General features: G+C 40.9%; 1 protein-coding gene across 1 annotated transcript in view; it reads right to left on the bottom strand.

Annotated features, from left to right (window-relative positions):
* KDR (kinase insert domain receptor) overlaps nucleotides 1-4,051 on the bottom strand; it is a 39,583-nt gene extending 35,532 nt beyond the window's left edge. Inside the window, exons 1-2 of the mRNA XM_069744463.1 lie at nucleotides 3,800-4,051; nucleotides 2,088-2,160 (exon numbers count right to left, since the gene is read on the bottom strand). Coding sequence (XP_069600564.1) covers nucleotides 2,088-2,160; nucleotides 3,800-3,866 — 140 coding nt within the window. The 5' untranslated portion in view covers nucleotides 3,867-4,051. The remainder of the gene's footprint in view (nucleotides 1-2,087; nucleotides 2,161-3,799) is intronic.
* Nucleotides 4,052-14,473: the final 10,422 nt, after the last annotated feature.

Genomic DNA, 14,473 nt, shown 5'->3' with positions numbered 1-14,473 from the left:
ATGACTGAGCTATTTCCACTTTCACAGGACATTGTCCAAGTACGCAGGGGAAACTAGTGCAACAAATCCAATGCTTTTGGTAAAATCTAGGATCACTACTTTCTGCAAATCTCTACTTTACTTTAAACATTGTCCTCTGTTATGACATGTTCAACTGATTAATAAAAGTCTCTCATTTAGGGAACGGCAAGAGCTCAGTCCCCCCGTTCAGGAGTTCACTGATGCCCATCAAAAACACCCGAGTGCTGAGGCTGCCAGCAGTAAGATCATCCACAATTACACTGTGTTCCAAATTATTATGCAAATTGTATTTAAGTGTCATAAAGATTTAATTATTTTGTTTTTCAAATAAACTCATGGATGTTATTGTGTCTCAGGGCTCAATGGATCACTGAAATCAATCTTAAACACATGTGATAATTAGTTTTCCAGGTAATTCTAATGAAAGGAAAACTACTTAAAAATGATGTTCCACAATATTAAGCAGGCAACAGGTTTCAAGCAATATGGGAAATAAAAATGATCTCTCTGCTGCTGAAAAGCGTTAAATAGTGCAATGCCTTGGACAAGGTATGAAAACATTAGATATTTCGCGAAAACTTAAGAGTGATTATTATACTGTGAAGAGATTTGTGACTGAAACAGAGCACAGACAGAGTTCATGCAGATAAAGGCATAATGAGGAAGGTTTCTGCTAGATGAATTCATTGGATTAAGAGAGCAGCTGCCAAGCTACTATTACAAAGCAGCAAACAGTTATTTGAAGCTGCTGGTGCCTCGAACCTCAAGGTGTAGGATCCTTCAAAGCCTTACTGTGCTGCATAAACCTACTATTCGGCCACCCCTAAACAGTGTTCACAAGCAGAAACGGTTGCAGTGGGCCCAGACATACATGAAGATTAATTTTCAAACAGTCTTGTTTACTGATGAGTTTCAAGCAACCCTGGATGGTCCAGATGGATAGAGTATTGGATGGTCGGTGGATGGCCACCATGTCCCAACAAGGCTGCAATGTCAGAATGGAGGTGGAGGAGTCATGTTTTGGGTCAGAATCATGGGGGAACAGCTGGTAGGACGCTTTAAGGTTCCTGAAGGTGTGAAAATGACATCTGCAAAGTATATAGAGTTTCTGACTGACAACTTTCTTCCATGGTATAAAAAGCAGAAACGTGCCTTCAGGAGCAAAATCATCTTCATGTATGACAATGCACCATCTCATGTTGCAAAGAATACCTCTGAGTCATTGGCTGATATGGGCATGAAGGGAGATAAACTCATGGTGTGGCCACCATCTTTCCCTGACCTCAACCGTACAGAGAACCTTTGGAGTATCATCCAGCACAAAATCTATGAGGGTGGGAGGCCGTTCACATCAAAACAGCAGCTCTGGGAGGCTATTCTGACTTCACACAAAGAAATACAAGCAGAAACTCTCCAAAAACTCTCAAGTTCAATGGATGCAAGAACTGTGAAGGTGATATCAAAGAAGGGTTCCTATGTTAACATATAACTTGGACTGGTAGGATGTTTTGGAGTTAAATAGCTTTTTTGTTCAGTGAATGGGACCTCCTAATGCTGCAAATTCCACAAATGAACATTTTCAGTTCTTTAAAACATATCAAATGTTTAGAAATTCTACTGTGCCTAATAATTTGGAACAGTGCATTTTGAGTTTTTATTCATTTTGGAGATTATACTGTTATCATTGGGAGGTTTCTTCAATAACATTCGATGTATACTCTAACGGGTGATGACTTTTATTAGACTGACTGTCATTTGCACCAACCACTTAGGAAAATCCAAGAAAAATGTAATTTGCATAACAATTTGGAACATCGTGTAGCTGCTAGTCACACATATTAGGTAGAAATCTGCTGAAGTAGCTGATTTCAACCATTTCAAACATCCACTGATCAAAGATGTCTTAACTCCAGCGTTGGAATTTTTCAGCTGTTGATTAATTTATCTATGTATCAAAAAGTAGAATAAAAACTATTAAGCTGTAACGACTCAGGACAGAGTGTAAAAAGTAACATACAGATGATCACATCTTTCATGTCAATTTTCGTGAACACAATGTAGCATACCTGCAAGTAATATTTAGTGTATGGTTTGAAGCTATGGAGAGATTGGCATTCTTAGTACTTAAAATGGGGGTATCTGGAAAGAAAAAAAGAACAATGTAATGTAAAATTATGTAAGGTAATACTATAAAATAATAGTATTAATTAAAAAAACTTAATTGCATAGATCATTCAGTAGAAAATAATTTATTTGTAACTATAACTATCATAACAGGAAGATAGCGCAGATGGCCCAGAGGTAAAACGCTAGCATATCAATTCATAACCTTGGGTGGAGTTCCTGTTATTCTGCCAGGGCAGTTCCAAGGTCTTTATGAAAGGATTTGTGACATTAAAATGTGGTAGCCCCCATCTGACGATCTCACTCCCCCACCATCAGTGCTAAAATACTATCATAAGTGTTCTGCTCGCTATTTGGAAACTTATGGTGCCAACAAGCACTAATTAATCTAGTGTTAATGAGATATCAATGATGTTGCATTGTTCCAGTGTGCACTTCCTGTCTTCCATTGTGTAGAGTCACAAGCGAACAACTTGCACATTTACGGCGCAATATCCCATAAAGTTGCCTAATATTCCAGTAAGGGTGCGGTGATAACGATGATACATGAGACATCGTTAGTCATCATCAACCAAAATTACATACATGAGTGGAGTGGTACTATATATTCATATATAATGGTGGTCTGCAAGTTGTCACATTACAGCTAATCAGAAACGACTGCTTTCAGCAAGTAAGCGCTAGGTAGAGTTCTACTTATTGGATGATGGGTGTTGTAGGTTCACAACGGAATAGCCACATGTTGCAGATCAATGATTAAGAATATTTATATATTTTCACCATAACTTAATGATGCAGAGTAAGCAAGTTCCATAGACAATTTAACATTGTAATTGAAAAAGAAATATTAAACAAAATGTAGCAATAAAAGAGAGCAATGAAGCAATTTTTACTTTAAAATGTCACATATACCTGCACCTGCATAAAACACCTCCATATATCTCTTCATGAATTTAGAGGCATAGAGAGGTACGGTAGAGTCCCCATGTAATATCAAACATGCTGAGAAAACGCTTTTTGGGATCTGCTATTTTGGACATAACATGCATAAAAGTTTTTGCATAAATTGTCAAATATACAAAAGTTTTGGAAACTTTTCCCATACAATGAGGCATTTTTACGAACACACCGCTTTTATCTGGCAAACTATAATATTTTCTGTGACTTAAGCAGATGGATGGACCTTATCTCATACTATACAGTCAGACATTTAATTTATTACGTTTTCACTCGGTGTGACTATTAAAAAAAAACAAACACTTTTTTTCTTACTACTAGCACTGATCATAGATTTAATCACTTTTCCTTGCAATAGATGCCATTTTATCAATAATTGTTCCCTTTTCGCCACAAAAGTAACCAGATGGAATCAACTGAAATCTTTTAGATCCATGGGAAGTTGTGCTCACGTTTTTGGTGTTTTTATTGATCATGGATCATAGTTAGGAATATACTGGAGGGAAAGCGTTCCCATCACACAACAACTAATGACATCTTTATGGGACGCTTGGCCGATATGAAATCCCTGCGTAATAAACAGATATTCTCTGGCATCTGCAGTATTCCGACACAATGGGAAAAACTGATCTCAGGAGAATAACAAAGTAAAGTTATAATAATAAACATCCCAGAATTCCAAAGGGGGATCTCTTACCTGAAGCTGAAAGAACTCCCACCAAGCAGCAATTTATCAGGACAATCAGCATCACTTTACTCCTCATCTTCTTCTTCTTTGGGTCAATAATATCCCAAGTGAGACGCTTGGAAGGAATCAGTCTGCTGTCAGACACATGGACAGTTCTCTAGGGCCACAATGGCTGGAAGGGTGTGTGTAGGCTAATCCCAGGCTGCACTCAGGGCTCAGGATGCTCAGATGCAGATCCAGCAGCATGCACACAGACACACTGACAGCAGAGCACTGGCAGCTCCTGTGCCTCTACTCCTAGGCCACGCCCCCTGCTGAACCACGCCCTCTTTCATTCATAAGGTTGGCAGTCTGACAAATGAGTTCTTCCCATTAGTACAGATCTGATTTCTGATGTTTGAAGTGTTATCACAATTCCACTAATATACACACATACATATGTGATGGAGAGACCAACAGACAATAAACCATAATACAATTGCCATTCAGGATCCCAGGACAGCTGGGTACCAATTCTATGGAAGAGGAAAACTCAAGGATTTTATTTACTGATGAAATATTATATAATACTCTATATATTTTATCATTCATATAATTTTCATTTAAATAAAATTCCTTTTTGCAATATATATTGCAAAACACAATATAGTTTTTCTTGGGTGGATTGGAAAGGACGCATTTTAGGCTACGGTCACACAATCGTATTTTCTCTCATCAGAGAATCAGGAAGATTGTGGTAATCACACTCTGATCAGAGTTTGGTCACAGGGTGATCCGGTTTTCTCAGATATGAGATGAAAAAAAAATCTCCATCTTCTCCAATCAGTCCATGAAAATCGGACCTCACTCAATTTTTTTTGATTGATCCATTGACTTGCATGCCCGAGTGCGATCCGATTTATAGATGCAAATCAAGCATGCTGCGATTTTTTCCTCGGATCGAGTTGGTCCGAGGAAAAAATCGGACATGTGCACGGCCCCACCGCATAACATTGGTCCGAGTGCGATCCAATGTTTTTTGGGATCGCATTCAGACTAAAAATATGAGCCCACATATGAATATAAATTGTCTAAGGGTCTGTTTGTCTGTAACCGAAATCCCGCGTCGCTAATTGGTCGCGCCCGGCCGGCCTCGACCAATCAGCGTTCATAAATAAACCACATACATATACTAGAACAAGAATAACATGAAGGACAGTCTGTGAGGGAGAGAATAACATGGAGAACAGTCTGTGAGGGAGAGAATAACATGGAGAACAGTCTGTGAGGGAGAGAATAACATGGAGGACAGTCTGTGAGGGAGAGAATAACATGGAGGACAGTCTGTGAGGGAGAGAATAACATGGAGGACAGTCTGTGAGGGAGAGAATAACATGGAGAAGAGTCTGTGAGGGAGAGAATAACACGGAGGACAGTCTGTGAGGAAGAGAATAACATGGAGGACAGTCTGTGAGGGAGAGAATAACATGGAGAAGAGTCTGTGAGGGAGAGAATAACATGGAGGACAGTCTGTGAGGGAGAGAATAACATGGAGGACAGTCTGTGAGGGAGAGAATAACATGGAGGACAGTCTGTGAGGGAGAGAATAACATGAAGGACAGTCTGTGAGGGAGAGAATAACATGGAGAACAGTCTGTGAGGGAGAGAATAACATGGAGGACAGTCTGTGAGGGAGAGAATAACATGGAGGACAGTCTGTGAGGGAGAGAATAACATGGAGGACAGTCTGTGAGGGAGAGAATAACATGGAGAACAGTCTGTGAGGGAGAGAATAACATGGAGAACAGTCTGTGAGGGAGAGAATAACATGGAGGACAGTCTGTGAGGGAGAGAATATAACATGGAGGACAGTCAGTGAGGGAGAGAATAACATGGAGGACAGTCTGTGAGGGAGAGAATAACATGGAGAACAGTCTGTGAGGGAGAGAATAACATGGAGGACAGTCTGTGAGGGAGAGAATAACATGGAGGACAGTCTATGAGGGAGATAATAACATGGAGGACAGTCTGTGAGGGAGAGAATAACATGGAGGACAGTATGTGAGGGGCAGAATAACATGGAGAACAGTCTGTGAGGGAGAGAATAACATGGAGAACAGTCTGTGAGGGAGAGAATAACATGGAGGACAGTCTGTGAGGGAGAGAATAACATGGAGGACAGTCTATGAGGGAGAGAATAACATGGAGGACAGTCTGTGAGGGAGAGAATAACATGGAGGACAGTATGTGAGGGAGAGAATAACATGGAGAACAGTCTGTGAGGGAGAGAATAACATGGAGGACAGTCTGTGAGGGAGAGAATAACATGGAGAACAGTCTGTGAGGGAGAGAATAACATGGAGGACAGTCTGTGAGGGAGAGAATACCATGGAGAACAGTCTGTGAGGGAGAGAATACCATGGAGGTCAGTCTGTGAGGGAGAGAATAACATGGAGAACAGTCTGTGGGGGAGAGAATAACATGGAGGACAGTCTCTGAGGGAGAGAATAACATGGAGAACAGTCTGTGAGGGAGAGAATAGCATGGAGGAAAGTCTGTGAGGGAGAGAATACCATGGAGGTCAGTCTGTGAGGGAGAGAATAACATGGAAGACAGTCTGTGAGGGAGAGAATAACATGGAGAACAGTCTGTGAGGGAGAGAATAGCATGGAGGAAAGTCTGTGAAGGAGAGAATAACATGGAGGACCGTCTGTGAGGGAGAGAATAACATGGAGAACAGTCTGTGAGGGAGAGAATAACATGGAGAACAGTCTGTGGGGGAGAGAATAACATGGAGGACAGTCTCTGAGGGAGAGAATAACATGGAGAACAGTCTGTGAGGGAGAGAATAACATGGAGGGCAGTCTCTGAGGGAGAGAATAACATGGAGAACAGTCTGTGAGGTAGAGAATAACATGGAGGACAGTCTGTGAGGGAGAGAATAACATGGAGGACAGTCTGTGAGGGAGAGAATAACATGGAAGACAGTCTGTGAGGGAGAGAATAACATGGAGAACAGTCTGGGGGGGGAGAGAATAACATGGAGGACAGGTTAAAACTTAAATGTAAGCACCAATGTTTATATGAATACTGTTTGTCTGTAACTGAAATTCCGCGTCGCTAATTGGTCGCGCCCGGCCGGCTTCGACCAATCAGCGTCCATAAATAAACTACATACATATGCTAGAACGAGAATAACATGAAAGACAGTCTGTGAGGGAGAGAATAACATGGAGAACAGTCTGTGAGGGAGAGATTAACATGGAGGACAGTCTGTGAGGTAGAGAATAACATGGAGAACAGTCTGTGAGGGAGAGAATAACATGGAGGACAGTCTGTGAGGGAGAGAATAACATGTAGAACAGTCTGTGAGGGAGAGAATAACATGGAGGACAGTCTGTGAGGGAGAGAATAACATGGAGGACAGTCTGTGAGGGAGAGAATAACATGGAGAACAGTCTGTGAGGGAGAGAATAACATGGAGGACAGGTTAAAACATAAATGTAAGCACCAATGTTTATATGCATACTAGATGGTGGCCCAATTATAATGCATCGGGGATCTAATATATAATGGTCTAATTCTGTCTGTCTGTAACGGAAATACCGTGTCGCTGATTGGTCTCACCAGCTGCCCGCGACCAATCAGCGACAGGTGCAGTCCGGCCGTGAATTGGCACGGGATTTGAACCACGCTTCGCTGATTGGTCGCGCCCAGTCGGCCGCGACCAATCAGCGATATTGGCTCGGGATTTAAACCCCACTGTGCTGATTTGTCGCGCCCGGCCGGCCAGCATGCCAATCAGCGACAGGTGCAGTCCAGCCGCGAATTGGCACGGGATTTGAACCACGCTTCGCTGATTGGTTGCGCCCAGCCGGCCATGACCAATCAGCGATATTGGCTCGAGATTTAAACCCCGCTGCGCTGATTGGTCACGCCTGGCCGGCCATGACCAATCAGTGATATTGAATAATAACCGTAGGCACAGCTGATATCAGTGGTGCTCAAGTAGGTGCCCAAACCATATAGTGTAGAAGATAAACTTGGCACACACTTAGTGGGATGCAGTGAGATTTTAATTAGGAGAGTACATACAGTAGACGTTTCGGTCGAACATAGACCTTCATCAATGTACTATAACAGAAAAAATAATATATATAACAAAATCAAAATAAAGTATTTACATATTACACCCATATGTGGGTCAAAGATAGGCAGATTAATACATGAACATAGCAGTGTATGGTTATGTACAAGAGCACGAGATTTATAAGAAGATAACCAAATTAAATGTCCAAGCATCATAGTAAATCCTAGCATGAAGATAAGAGACGTGCTCTAACTGAGTGAGGTCAATGAGCGTGTTACTGCTATTAGTGAGACCGACGTGTCATGCAATGGACAAGTACCTACCCTCTCAAGAATCCCAGATTATAGGGGGTCACAATAGTAATAGTGAGCGGAAACCTGTGGTGGCACGAAAAAGGAATAACACAAGACTCCTATATTATACTGGCCGAGATGTGACTACAATGAGTAGTGAGGTAAACCTGCTTTCTTTTGCATTATGGCTATCATTATTTTAACCCCATAGTGCCGATCTCAGGCCCCTTTATCTACTGCAGCAAGCAGGGTAGGTAACGCCTATTCCTCACTACTCATTGTAGTCACATCTCGGCCAGTATAATATAGGAGTCTTGTGTTATTCCTTTTTCGTGCCACCACAGGTTTCCGCTCACTATTACTATTGTGACCCCCTATAATCTGGGATTCTTGAGAGGGTAGGTACTTGTCCATTGCATGACACGTCGGTCTCACTAATAGCAGTAACACGCTCATTGACCTCACTCAGTTAGAGCACGTCTCTTATCTTCATGCTAGGATTTACTATGATGTTTGGACATTTAATTTGGTTATCTTCTTATAAATCTCGTGCTCTTGTACATAACCATACACTGCTATGTTCATGTATTAATCTGCCTATCTTTGACCCACATATGGGTGTAATATGTAAATACTTTATTTTGATTTTGTTATATATATTATTTTTTCTGTTATAGTACATTGATGAAGGTCTATGTTTGACCGAAACGTCTACTGTATGTACTCTCCTAATTAAAATCTCACTGCATCCCACTAAGTGTGTGCCAAGTTTATCTTCTACACCAATCAGTGATATTGGCGCGGGATTTAAACACCGCTTCACTGATAATGTATATATTTTACCTGGAAAATCCTGTGTATTCATTGCATTATTCTTAAATCTTCATAAATAAACGACATATATATTCTAGAATACCCGATGTGTTAGAATCGGGCCACCATCTAGTATGAATATATCAGCGTATTTCTGTGATTGGACATTTGCTCCATACATGCGACTGGGTTTGTTTCTAAATAATGTGCTAACAAGCAAGATTACAAAATATTACTGAGATTTCTACAACTAAATTCAAGAGTATGTGTGCTCTTTAGACGCAGTGTACCCTTAAGAAACGGACATGATCTACAGCAAGCTCCACCTTCCAAGATCTGACAAATGACATAAACACAAATACTCCATTCCAGTAGCCCAAGGTTACATGCCTCCCCTTGATGAGCTCATGTGGGGGCAGATTGTGGCATGTGCTGGGTCTGTTAGAATTTTATGAGATCCCCAACTTACATGATATCTTCACCCCTGAAGCTTCTGGGAGGTAGATATTGATGTCATATTTCTTTTCAAGATTTTACTGTTAAATAGAGATCAAACATGTAGTGTCGGTATTTCTGTCTGCGGTCCCTCTTCCCCTGCATAGATGCCAGCGTACTCACCGCCGTGTCCCCGTCCTGCTCTGTCTCCTCCTTCTGGATCTACAGGTGCCCAGAGTGCGTGCACCACATGCAAGTCCCTGGGCTCTCTTCTTAGGTCACCGCCACGTACACTTCTCCTTTCTTAAAGGGGCCATCCGCATTTCCCTAAAGTGTCCCCAGCCAATAGCTGGAGGACACTTACTATTTAAGGCACACCCTCCAACATGGATGTGCCTGTGCAATGTTGTTTGTTGTTGTTTCCTAACACTCTTGTGAGGTCCGAAGTCCCTGTATGCTGCACCTGCCATTGCCTATCTCAACATCAGCCGGTCCCACTGCACCTGCCAGTACTCATCTCAACGTCAGCTGGTCCCGCTGCACCTGCCAGAGTACACCTCTATGTCATCTGGTCCAGCTGCACTTGCTAGTGCCCATCTCTCCATCAACCGGTCCAGTCTGCATCCGTGATTCCTGGTGTCTTATTCTATCTTCCTGTGACTATTGGGACATTCCCTCGGGCCACCTCAGCTACCCATTCCTAGGGGGTCAGCTGCCACCTAACCAAGGTCTGTCCTGGAGTCGCACCTGGACCACCTCCCTTGTCTCTCCTCAGATCTCGATATCGTATGCTGCATATCCATGGTCGAATTAGAGGAGGCTTTTATTAATGCCCCTCCAGGTCTTCCTTGGGCTTCGGCACAGTGGTTCCACCACCCAGCCCATTAGAAAACATAAGTTGTGTAGCTTCATCTATTGGATTGTTATTAAGTTGGAGGGATTGGAATGGCTCCACAGTGATGTGAGTGAATGTGGTATGCTCGTCCCTTCACTACTACACTGATCATGTACCTACCATAATTATCTGATCAATGCAAAACCCAATATTCCTATCAGGACCCCGGAGACGTGTAGCTGCTATTGTTCAGTTTTTCTTTGCAGAGAACAAGATTTACATCTAAAGGTGTTACATTTTCCACTTTTGTGCCCCTTGAATATACTAATCTTAGATTCTGTCTTTTTCCATGATAGTCCTTTGTGCAATTACCTGGTCACTGCATGAGGTCTCTGCTTCAAAGGAGGTTAGAGTGTCAGCTCTTCTACAGTTATATTTAGTTTATATTCCCAATGTGTCCAATCTGAGGGGGGGTTGTCCTCTCCCTGGAGATGTCTTATGGATTTCAATTTTCCTCTATGACTCTTTATAGTGTTTTTAATGTCTGTACATTTCCCCGCTTAATTGTAAAGTGCTGTGGAATATGTTGGCACTAAATAAATATAATTAATATTATTACTCGCACATCAGTATTTTGTTAGTTTTTTACATCAGTGTATGACAAAACCAGGAGTTCAACTTACAGAGAAAAGCTATATATAATTGAAAGATTGACACTTGTTCTGTGTTTTGGAGACGCTTCTGATAAAAAAAATACTGATGTGAATGAGGCCTTAAAGAGATTTTGTAGCTATAGCAATAAAGGGGGATTCTTTAAAACATAACTTTTAATATGCTGGTTTTAAAGATTAAAAAGACACACATAACATATAACATAAACATCCTTGGTCCAGTCACCAGACTAGTTACCACTACATGACATTCAGGGGAAGGGATCTGTATTAATGTCCTTCACCTTCAGATTGCACGTGATCTATGACATATGAGGTATAGTGAGAAATTATGTACCACTTCCCTTAGCCAGATATTACCACAAACACTCAGAGGTCTCTCAGACCCTGTTATATTAGCTTTTCAGCTCAAATAAGACTCACTGAGTTCCAACAAATTTCTCCACAAAAACGTATATTGGAGGCTCACAGCTTCACAAAAGTGGTATAAGGCTAATAGTTAAACATAGGTGAGTGTCACATTAATCAGAAAAAAAAACAGAATAATCTCACCCGTGTTTTGATTGAAGTCCTGCTTCAGAACATATAACGGCCCCTATAACCAGCCCATCAGGGTGCCAACGCCAACCATTATCCATTCTTATGCATCCATTCTTAAGGTCAGTATAGGGGTAAGTTATTTTACAGGACAAGCGACCACCTCCCAGCACGTTTCTTCCTCCTTCCTCTTCCTCTCATACCCTCCCCTCCCTTATTTACCTATTCACCCGGGTTCCTTTTTATAATTTTCTTCACCATTTTCTTCACCATCTTTTTTCTTCTTCTAGCTTTAATGGATGAGTAATAAAATGTAATAATTTTTTACCGACAGATGGCTGTGCTGGACCTCCCTTCTTACCTACATGTGCACTTTGTTTACAGTATATGTTAAATAAAGTTAGTTTTATTCAACAAAAATTCTTTAAAAATGCTGAGAAAAGCATCTTTGCAGCTTTTCTTTTCATTTTCTCATTGCTTTCTGTTGGTGAAAAAAATAATGCTTCAAAAATGTTGAAAGAGCTGACATGCTGAGGATTTCAAAAACGCTGTAGTTCTCAAATTCACTCAGGAAAAAAAAAACAAGCGTGAGCATGAGATTTCTGAAATCTCTTAGCTTTTACTGGTATTGTAAGAAAACAGTTTTTTATTTGCATAAAGAAAAAACATGGAAAAAAAGCCTAGTGAACAGTGGTGTGAGCAAACAAGAAAAAAACGTAGTCACAGAGTGCAGGAGATGGACTGGAGCAGCGCAGGACACAGCAGAAGGTGGCAACTGGTAAGTATTTAATACACATATTGAACATACTTTACTGATAGTTCACAAATGCTGAAATTAAAAAAATATATTTCTGAAATGGGACTTTAAGGTTCTACTAAAATGGAAATTGCATTAAGTGAAAATGTAGATATTGTGTTGAATCTGCAGTAGGAAAAAGAGCAGAAAATGAACATATGAATTAGTTTGGATAAATGAGGTCCATAACGTACTTCATTCTAAGGCCGGGATCACACATGCGAGAAACACGTCCGTGTCTCGCATGTGAAAACCAATCTCTGGCACCGGCACTCCAGAGCGGAGCGTGCGGCCGCACAGCAACAAATGGAGCCGCACGCTCCGCTCCCAAGTGTCGGCGCCAGAGCTTGGGTTTCACATGCGAGACACGGACGTGTTTCTCGCATGTGTGATCCCGGCCTCAGTTAGTATATACAGCTAGTCCACGGGAGTCTGCATGTAATATAGTGAACAGTATGTGTGTATATTTGCTCCGTATACATGGAGTCCAATTACTACAATTCTAACGGAGTATTTAGTATTATTATTATTACATTTGCATTACCACATAATAAAAAACAGCTCCCCAATAGAAAAAGTCTGAATAAGGCAAAATAATATGTGTTACTTAAAACTGTTCCAGTGAAAACATACTCAGAGTGGGTGTGTGGGGAGACAGAGAGCCGCAGAATATGTTAAGGCTCGATTCATCACATTTTTTTTTAAAGTCAAATTTTGTTTTGTCTTATGGTATTCTTTGCCGATTTGTGACCCAAATTGTTCATACATTTTGCACAAAGTTAAAAAAAATGGTCTTTATTTAACATTTTTTCCAAATTTTTAGCATAAAAAGGTCACGTTTCACAAAAATGGTGACAAATTTTCTGCCTTTTCGAAAAGTCATGAACAATGTATCAGGCAAAAACATCTGGAAACCGCTCACAGTGACAAATGACTAAAAGATACAAAACGAAAAAACAAGCGAACTCAAAAAATTGGCACAAAATACTAGAAACGCAATAAAAAATAGGAGCAGATGCAATAATGAATTGGGCCCAGTATATTTCTTATGACTAAACTAGCAGTTATGGTTCGCTAGTGGAGGACAATGTTTTATTGCATTTCCTTTACATTTACACTGATTCATTACTGCATTTGTGCCTTTTTTTTAATTGTTAATGTTTTGCTCATTATTTGCTTGTGTCATAATCATCTTTCCATTTGCGCCTTTATTAAAGGAACCTGTCACCTGAATTTGGCGGGACCGATTTTCAGTCATATGGGCGGAGTTTTCAGGTATTTGATTCACCCTTTCCTTACCCACTGGCTGCATGCTGTGGGTATGCATGCTGAAAGATTGCCTTGCGCAGGTGTGTACTACGGAGGACAGAGAATGAACTTCAATCCAATATTGCGGCTAGCATGCAGCCAGCGGGTAAGGAAAGGGTGAATCAAACACCCAAAAACTCCGCCCATATGAACGAAAACCGGTCCCGCCAAATTCAGGTGACAGGTTCCCTTTAAAATTTATGTTTTATTGGGTAGCCTCATTTTTTTAGTTTGCTACTGGTTAGTTTGGCACAGTTTAGTGTTTCTATATGTGTTCTTTTGAATCATTATTTGTGATTTTTCAAAACGATGCAAAACTTGTTGCAAATTTACTCCAGTCCCTCTCCCCTAGGGCTCTTAATCATCTGCGAGAAAAACAGACAAAACAGATAAAAAATCAGATTGCACTCTGACCAATGCTAATCTATGATTCCCTGCTCATTTGTAATTTTTTTCTCAGTTCAGATCTGGATGAGAAAAAAATCACTGCATGCTGCGATTGTCCTCATATCTCAGACGTGACTCGCTAATACAAGTCAATGGGTGTGATAAAACAATCGCACGGCACTCGGACCATGCGAGTGCCATACAATCTTTACACACCCATGTCCTTCAAATCCCGACATTTCAGCAGCCACGTACAGTTAAATCACAACGCGACCCGTCAAAATAAAATAGATAGAATAGATATATACACATAGAATAGATAGATATAAAGATGTCAGTGACATATATAACTAGTACAAAAAAATGGCGTGGGATCCCCGGACATGTTATTAACCAGCAGAAGGAAAGTGTACAGCTGGGGGCAGATGTTTATAGCCTGGGAAGGCAGTAATACCCATGGAGCTTTCCAGGCTATTAATATCAGCTCACAGCTGTATACTTAGCCTTTCCTGGTTATTTAAATGGGAGAACCCCCCAAA

This window comes from Ranitomeya imitator, chromosome 1, assembly GCF_032444005.1.
Source record: "Ranitomeya imitator isolate aRanImi1 chromosome 1, aRanImi1.pri, whole genome shotgun sequence".
NCBI classification, from domain to species: domain Eukaryota; kingdom Metazoa; phylum Chordata; class Amphibia; order Anura; family Dendrobatidae; genus Ranitomeya; species Ranitomeya imitator.
The sequence above is the reverse complement of the archived record's forward strand: the minus strand, read 5'-3'. Positions and strand labels throughout refer to the sequence as shown.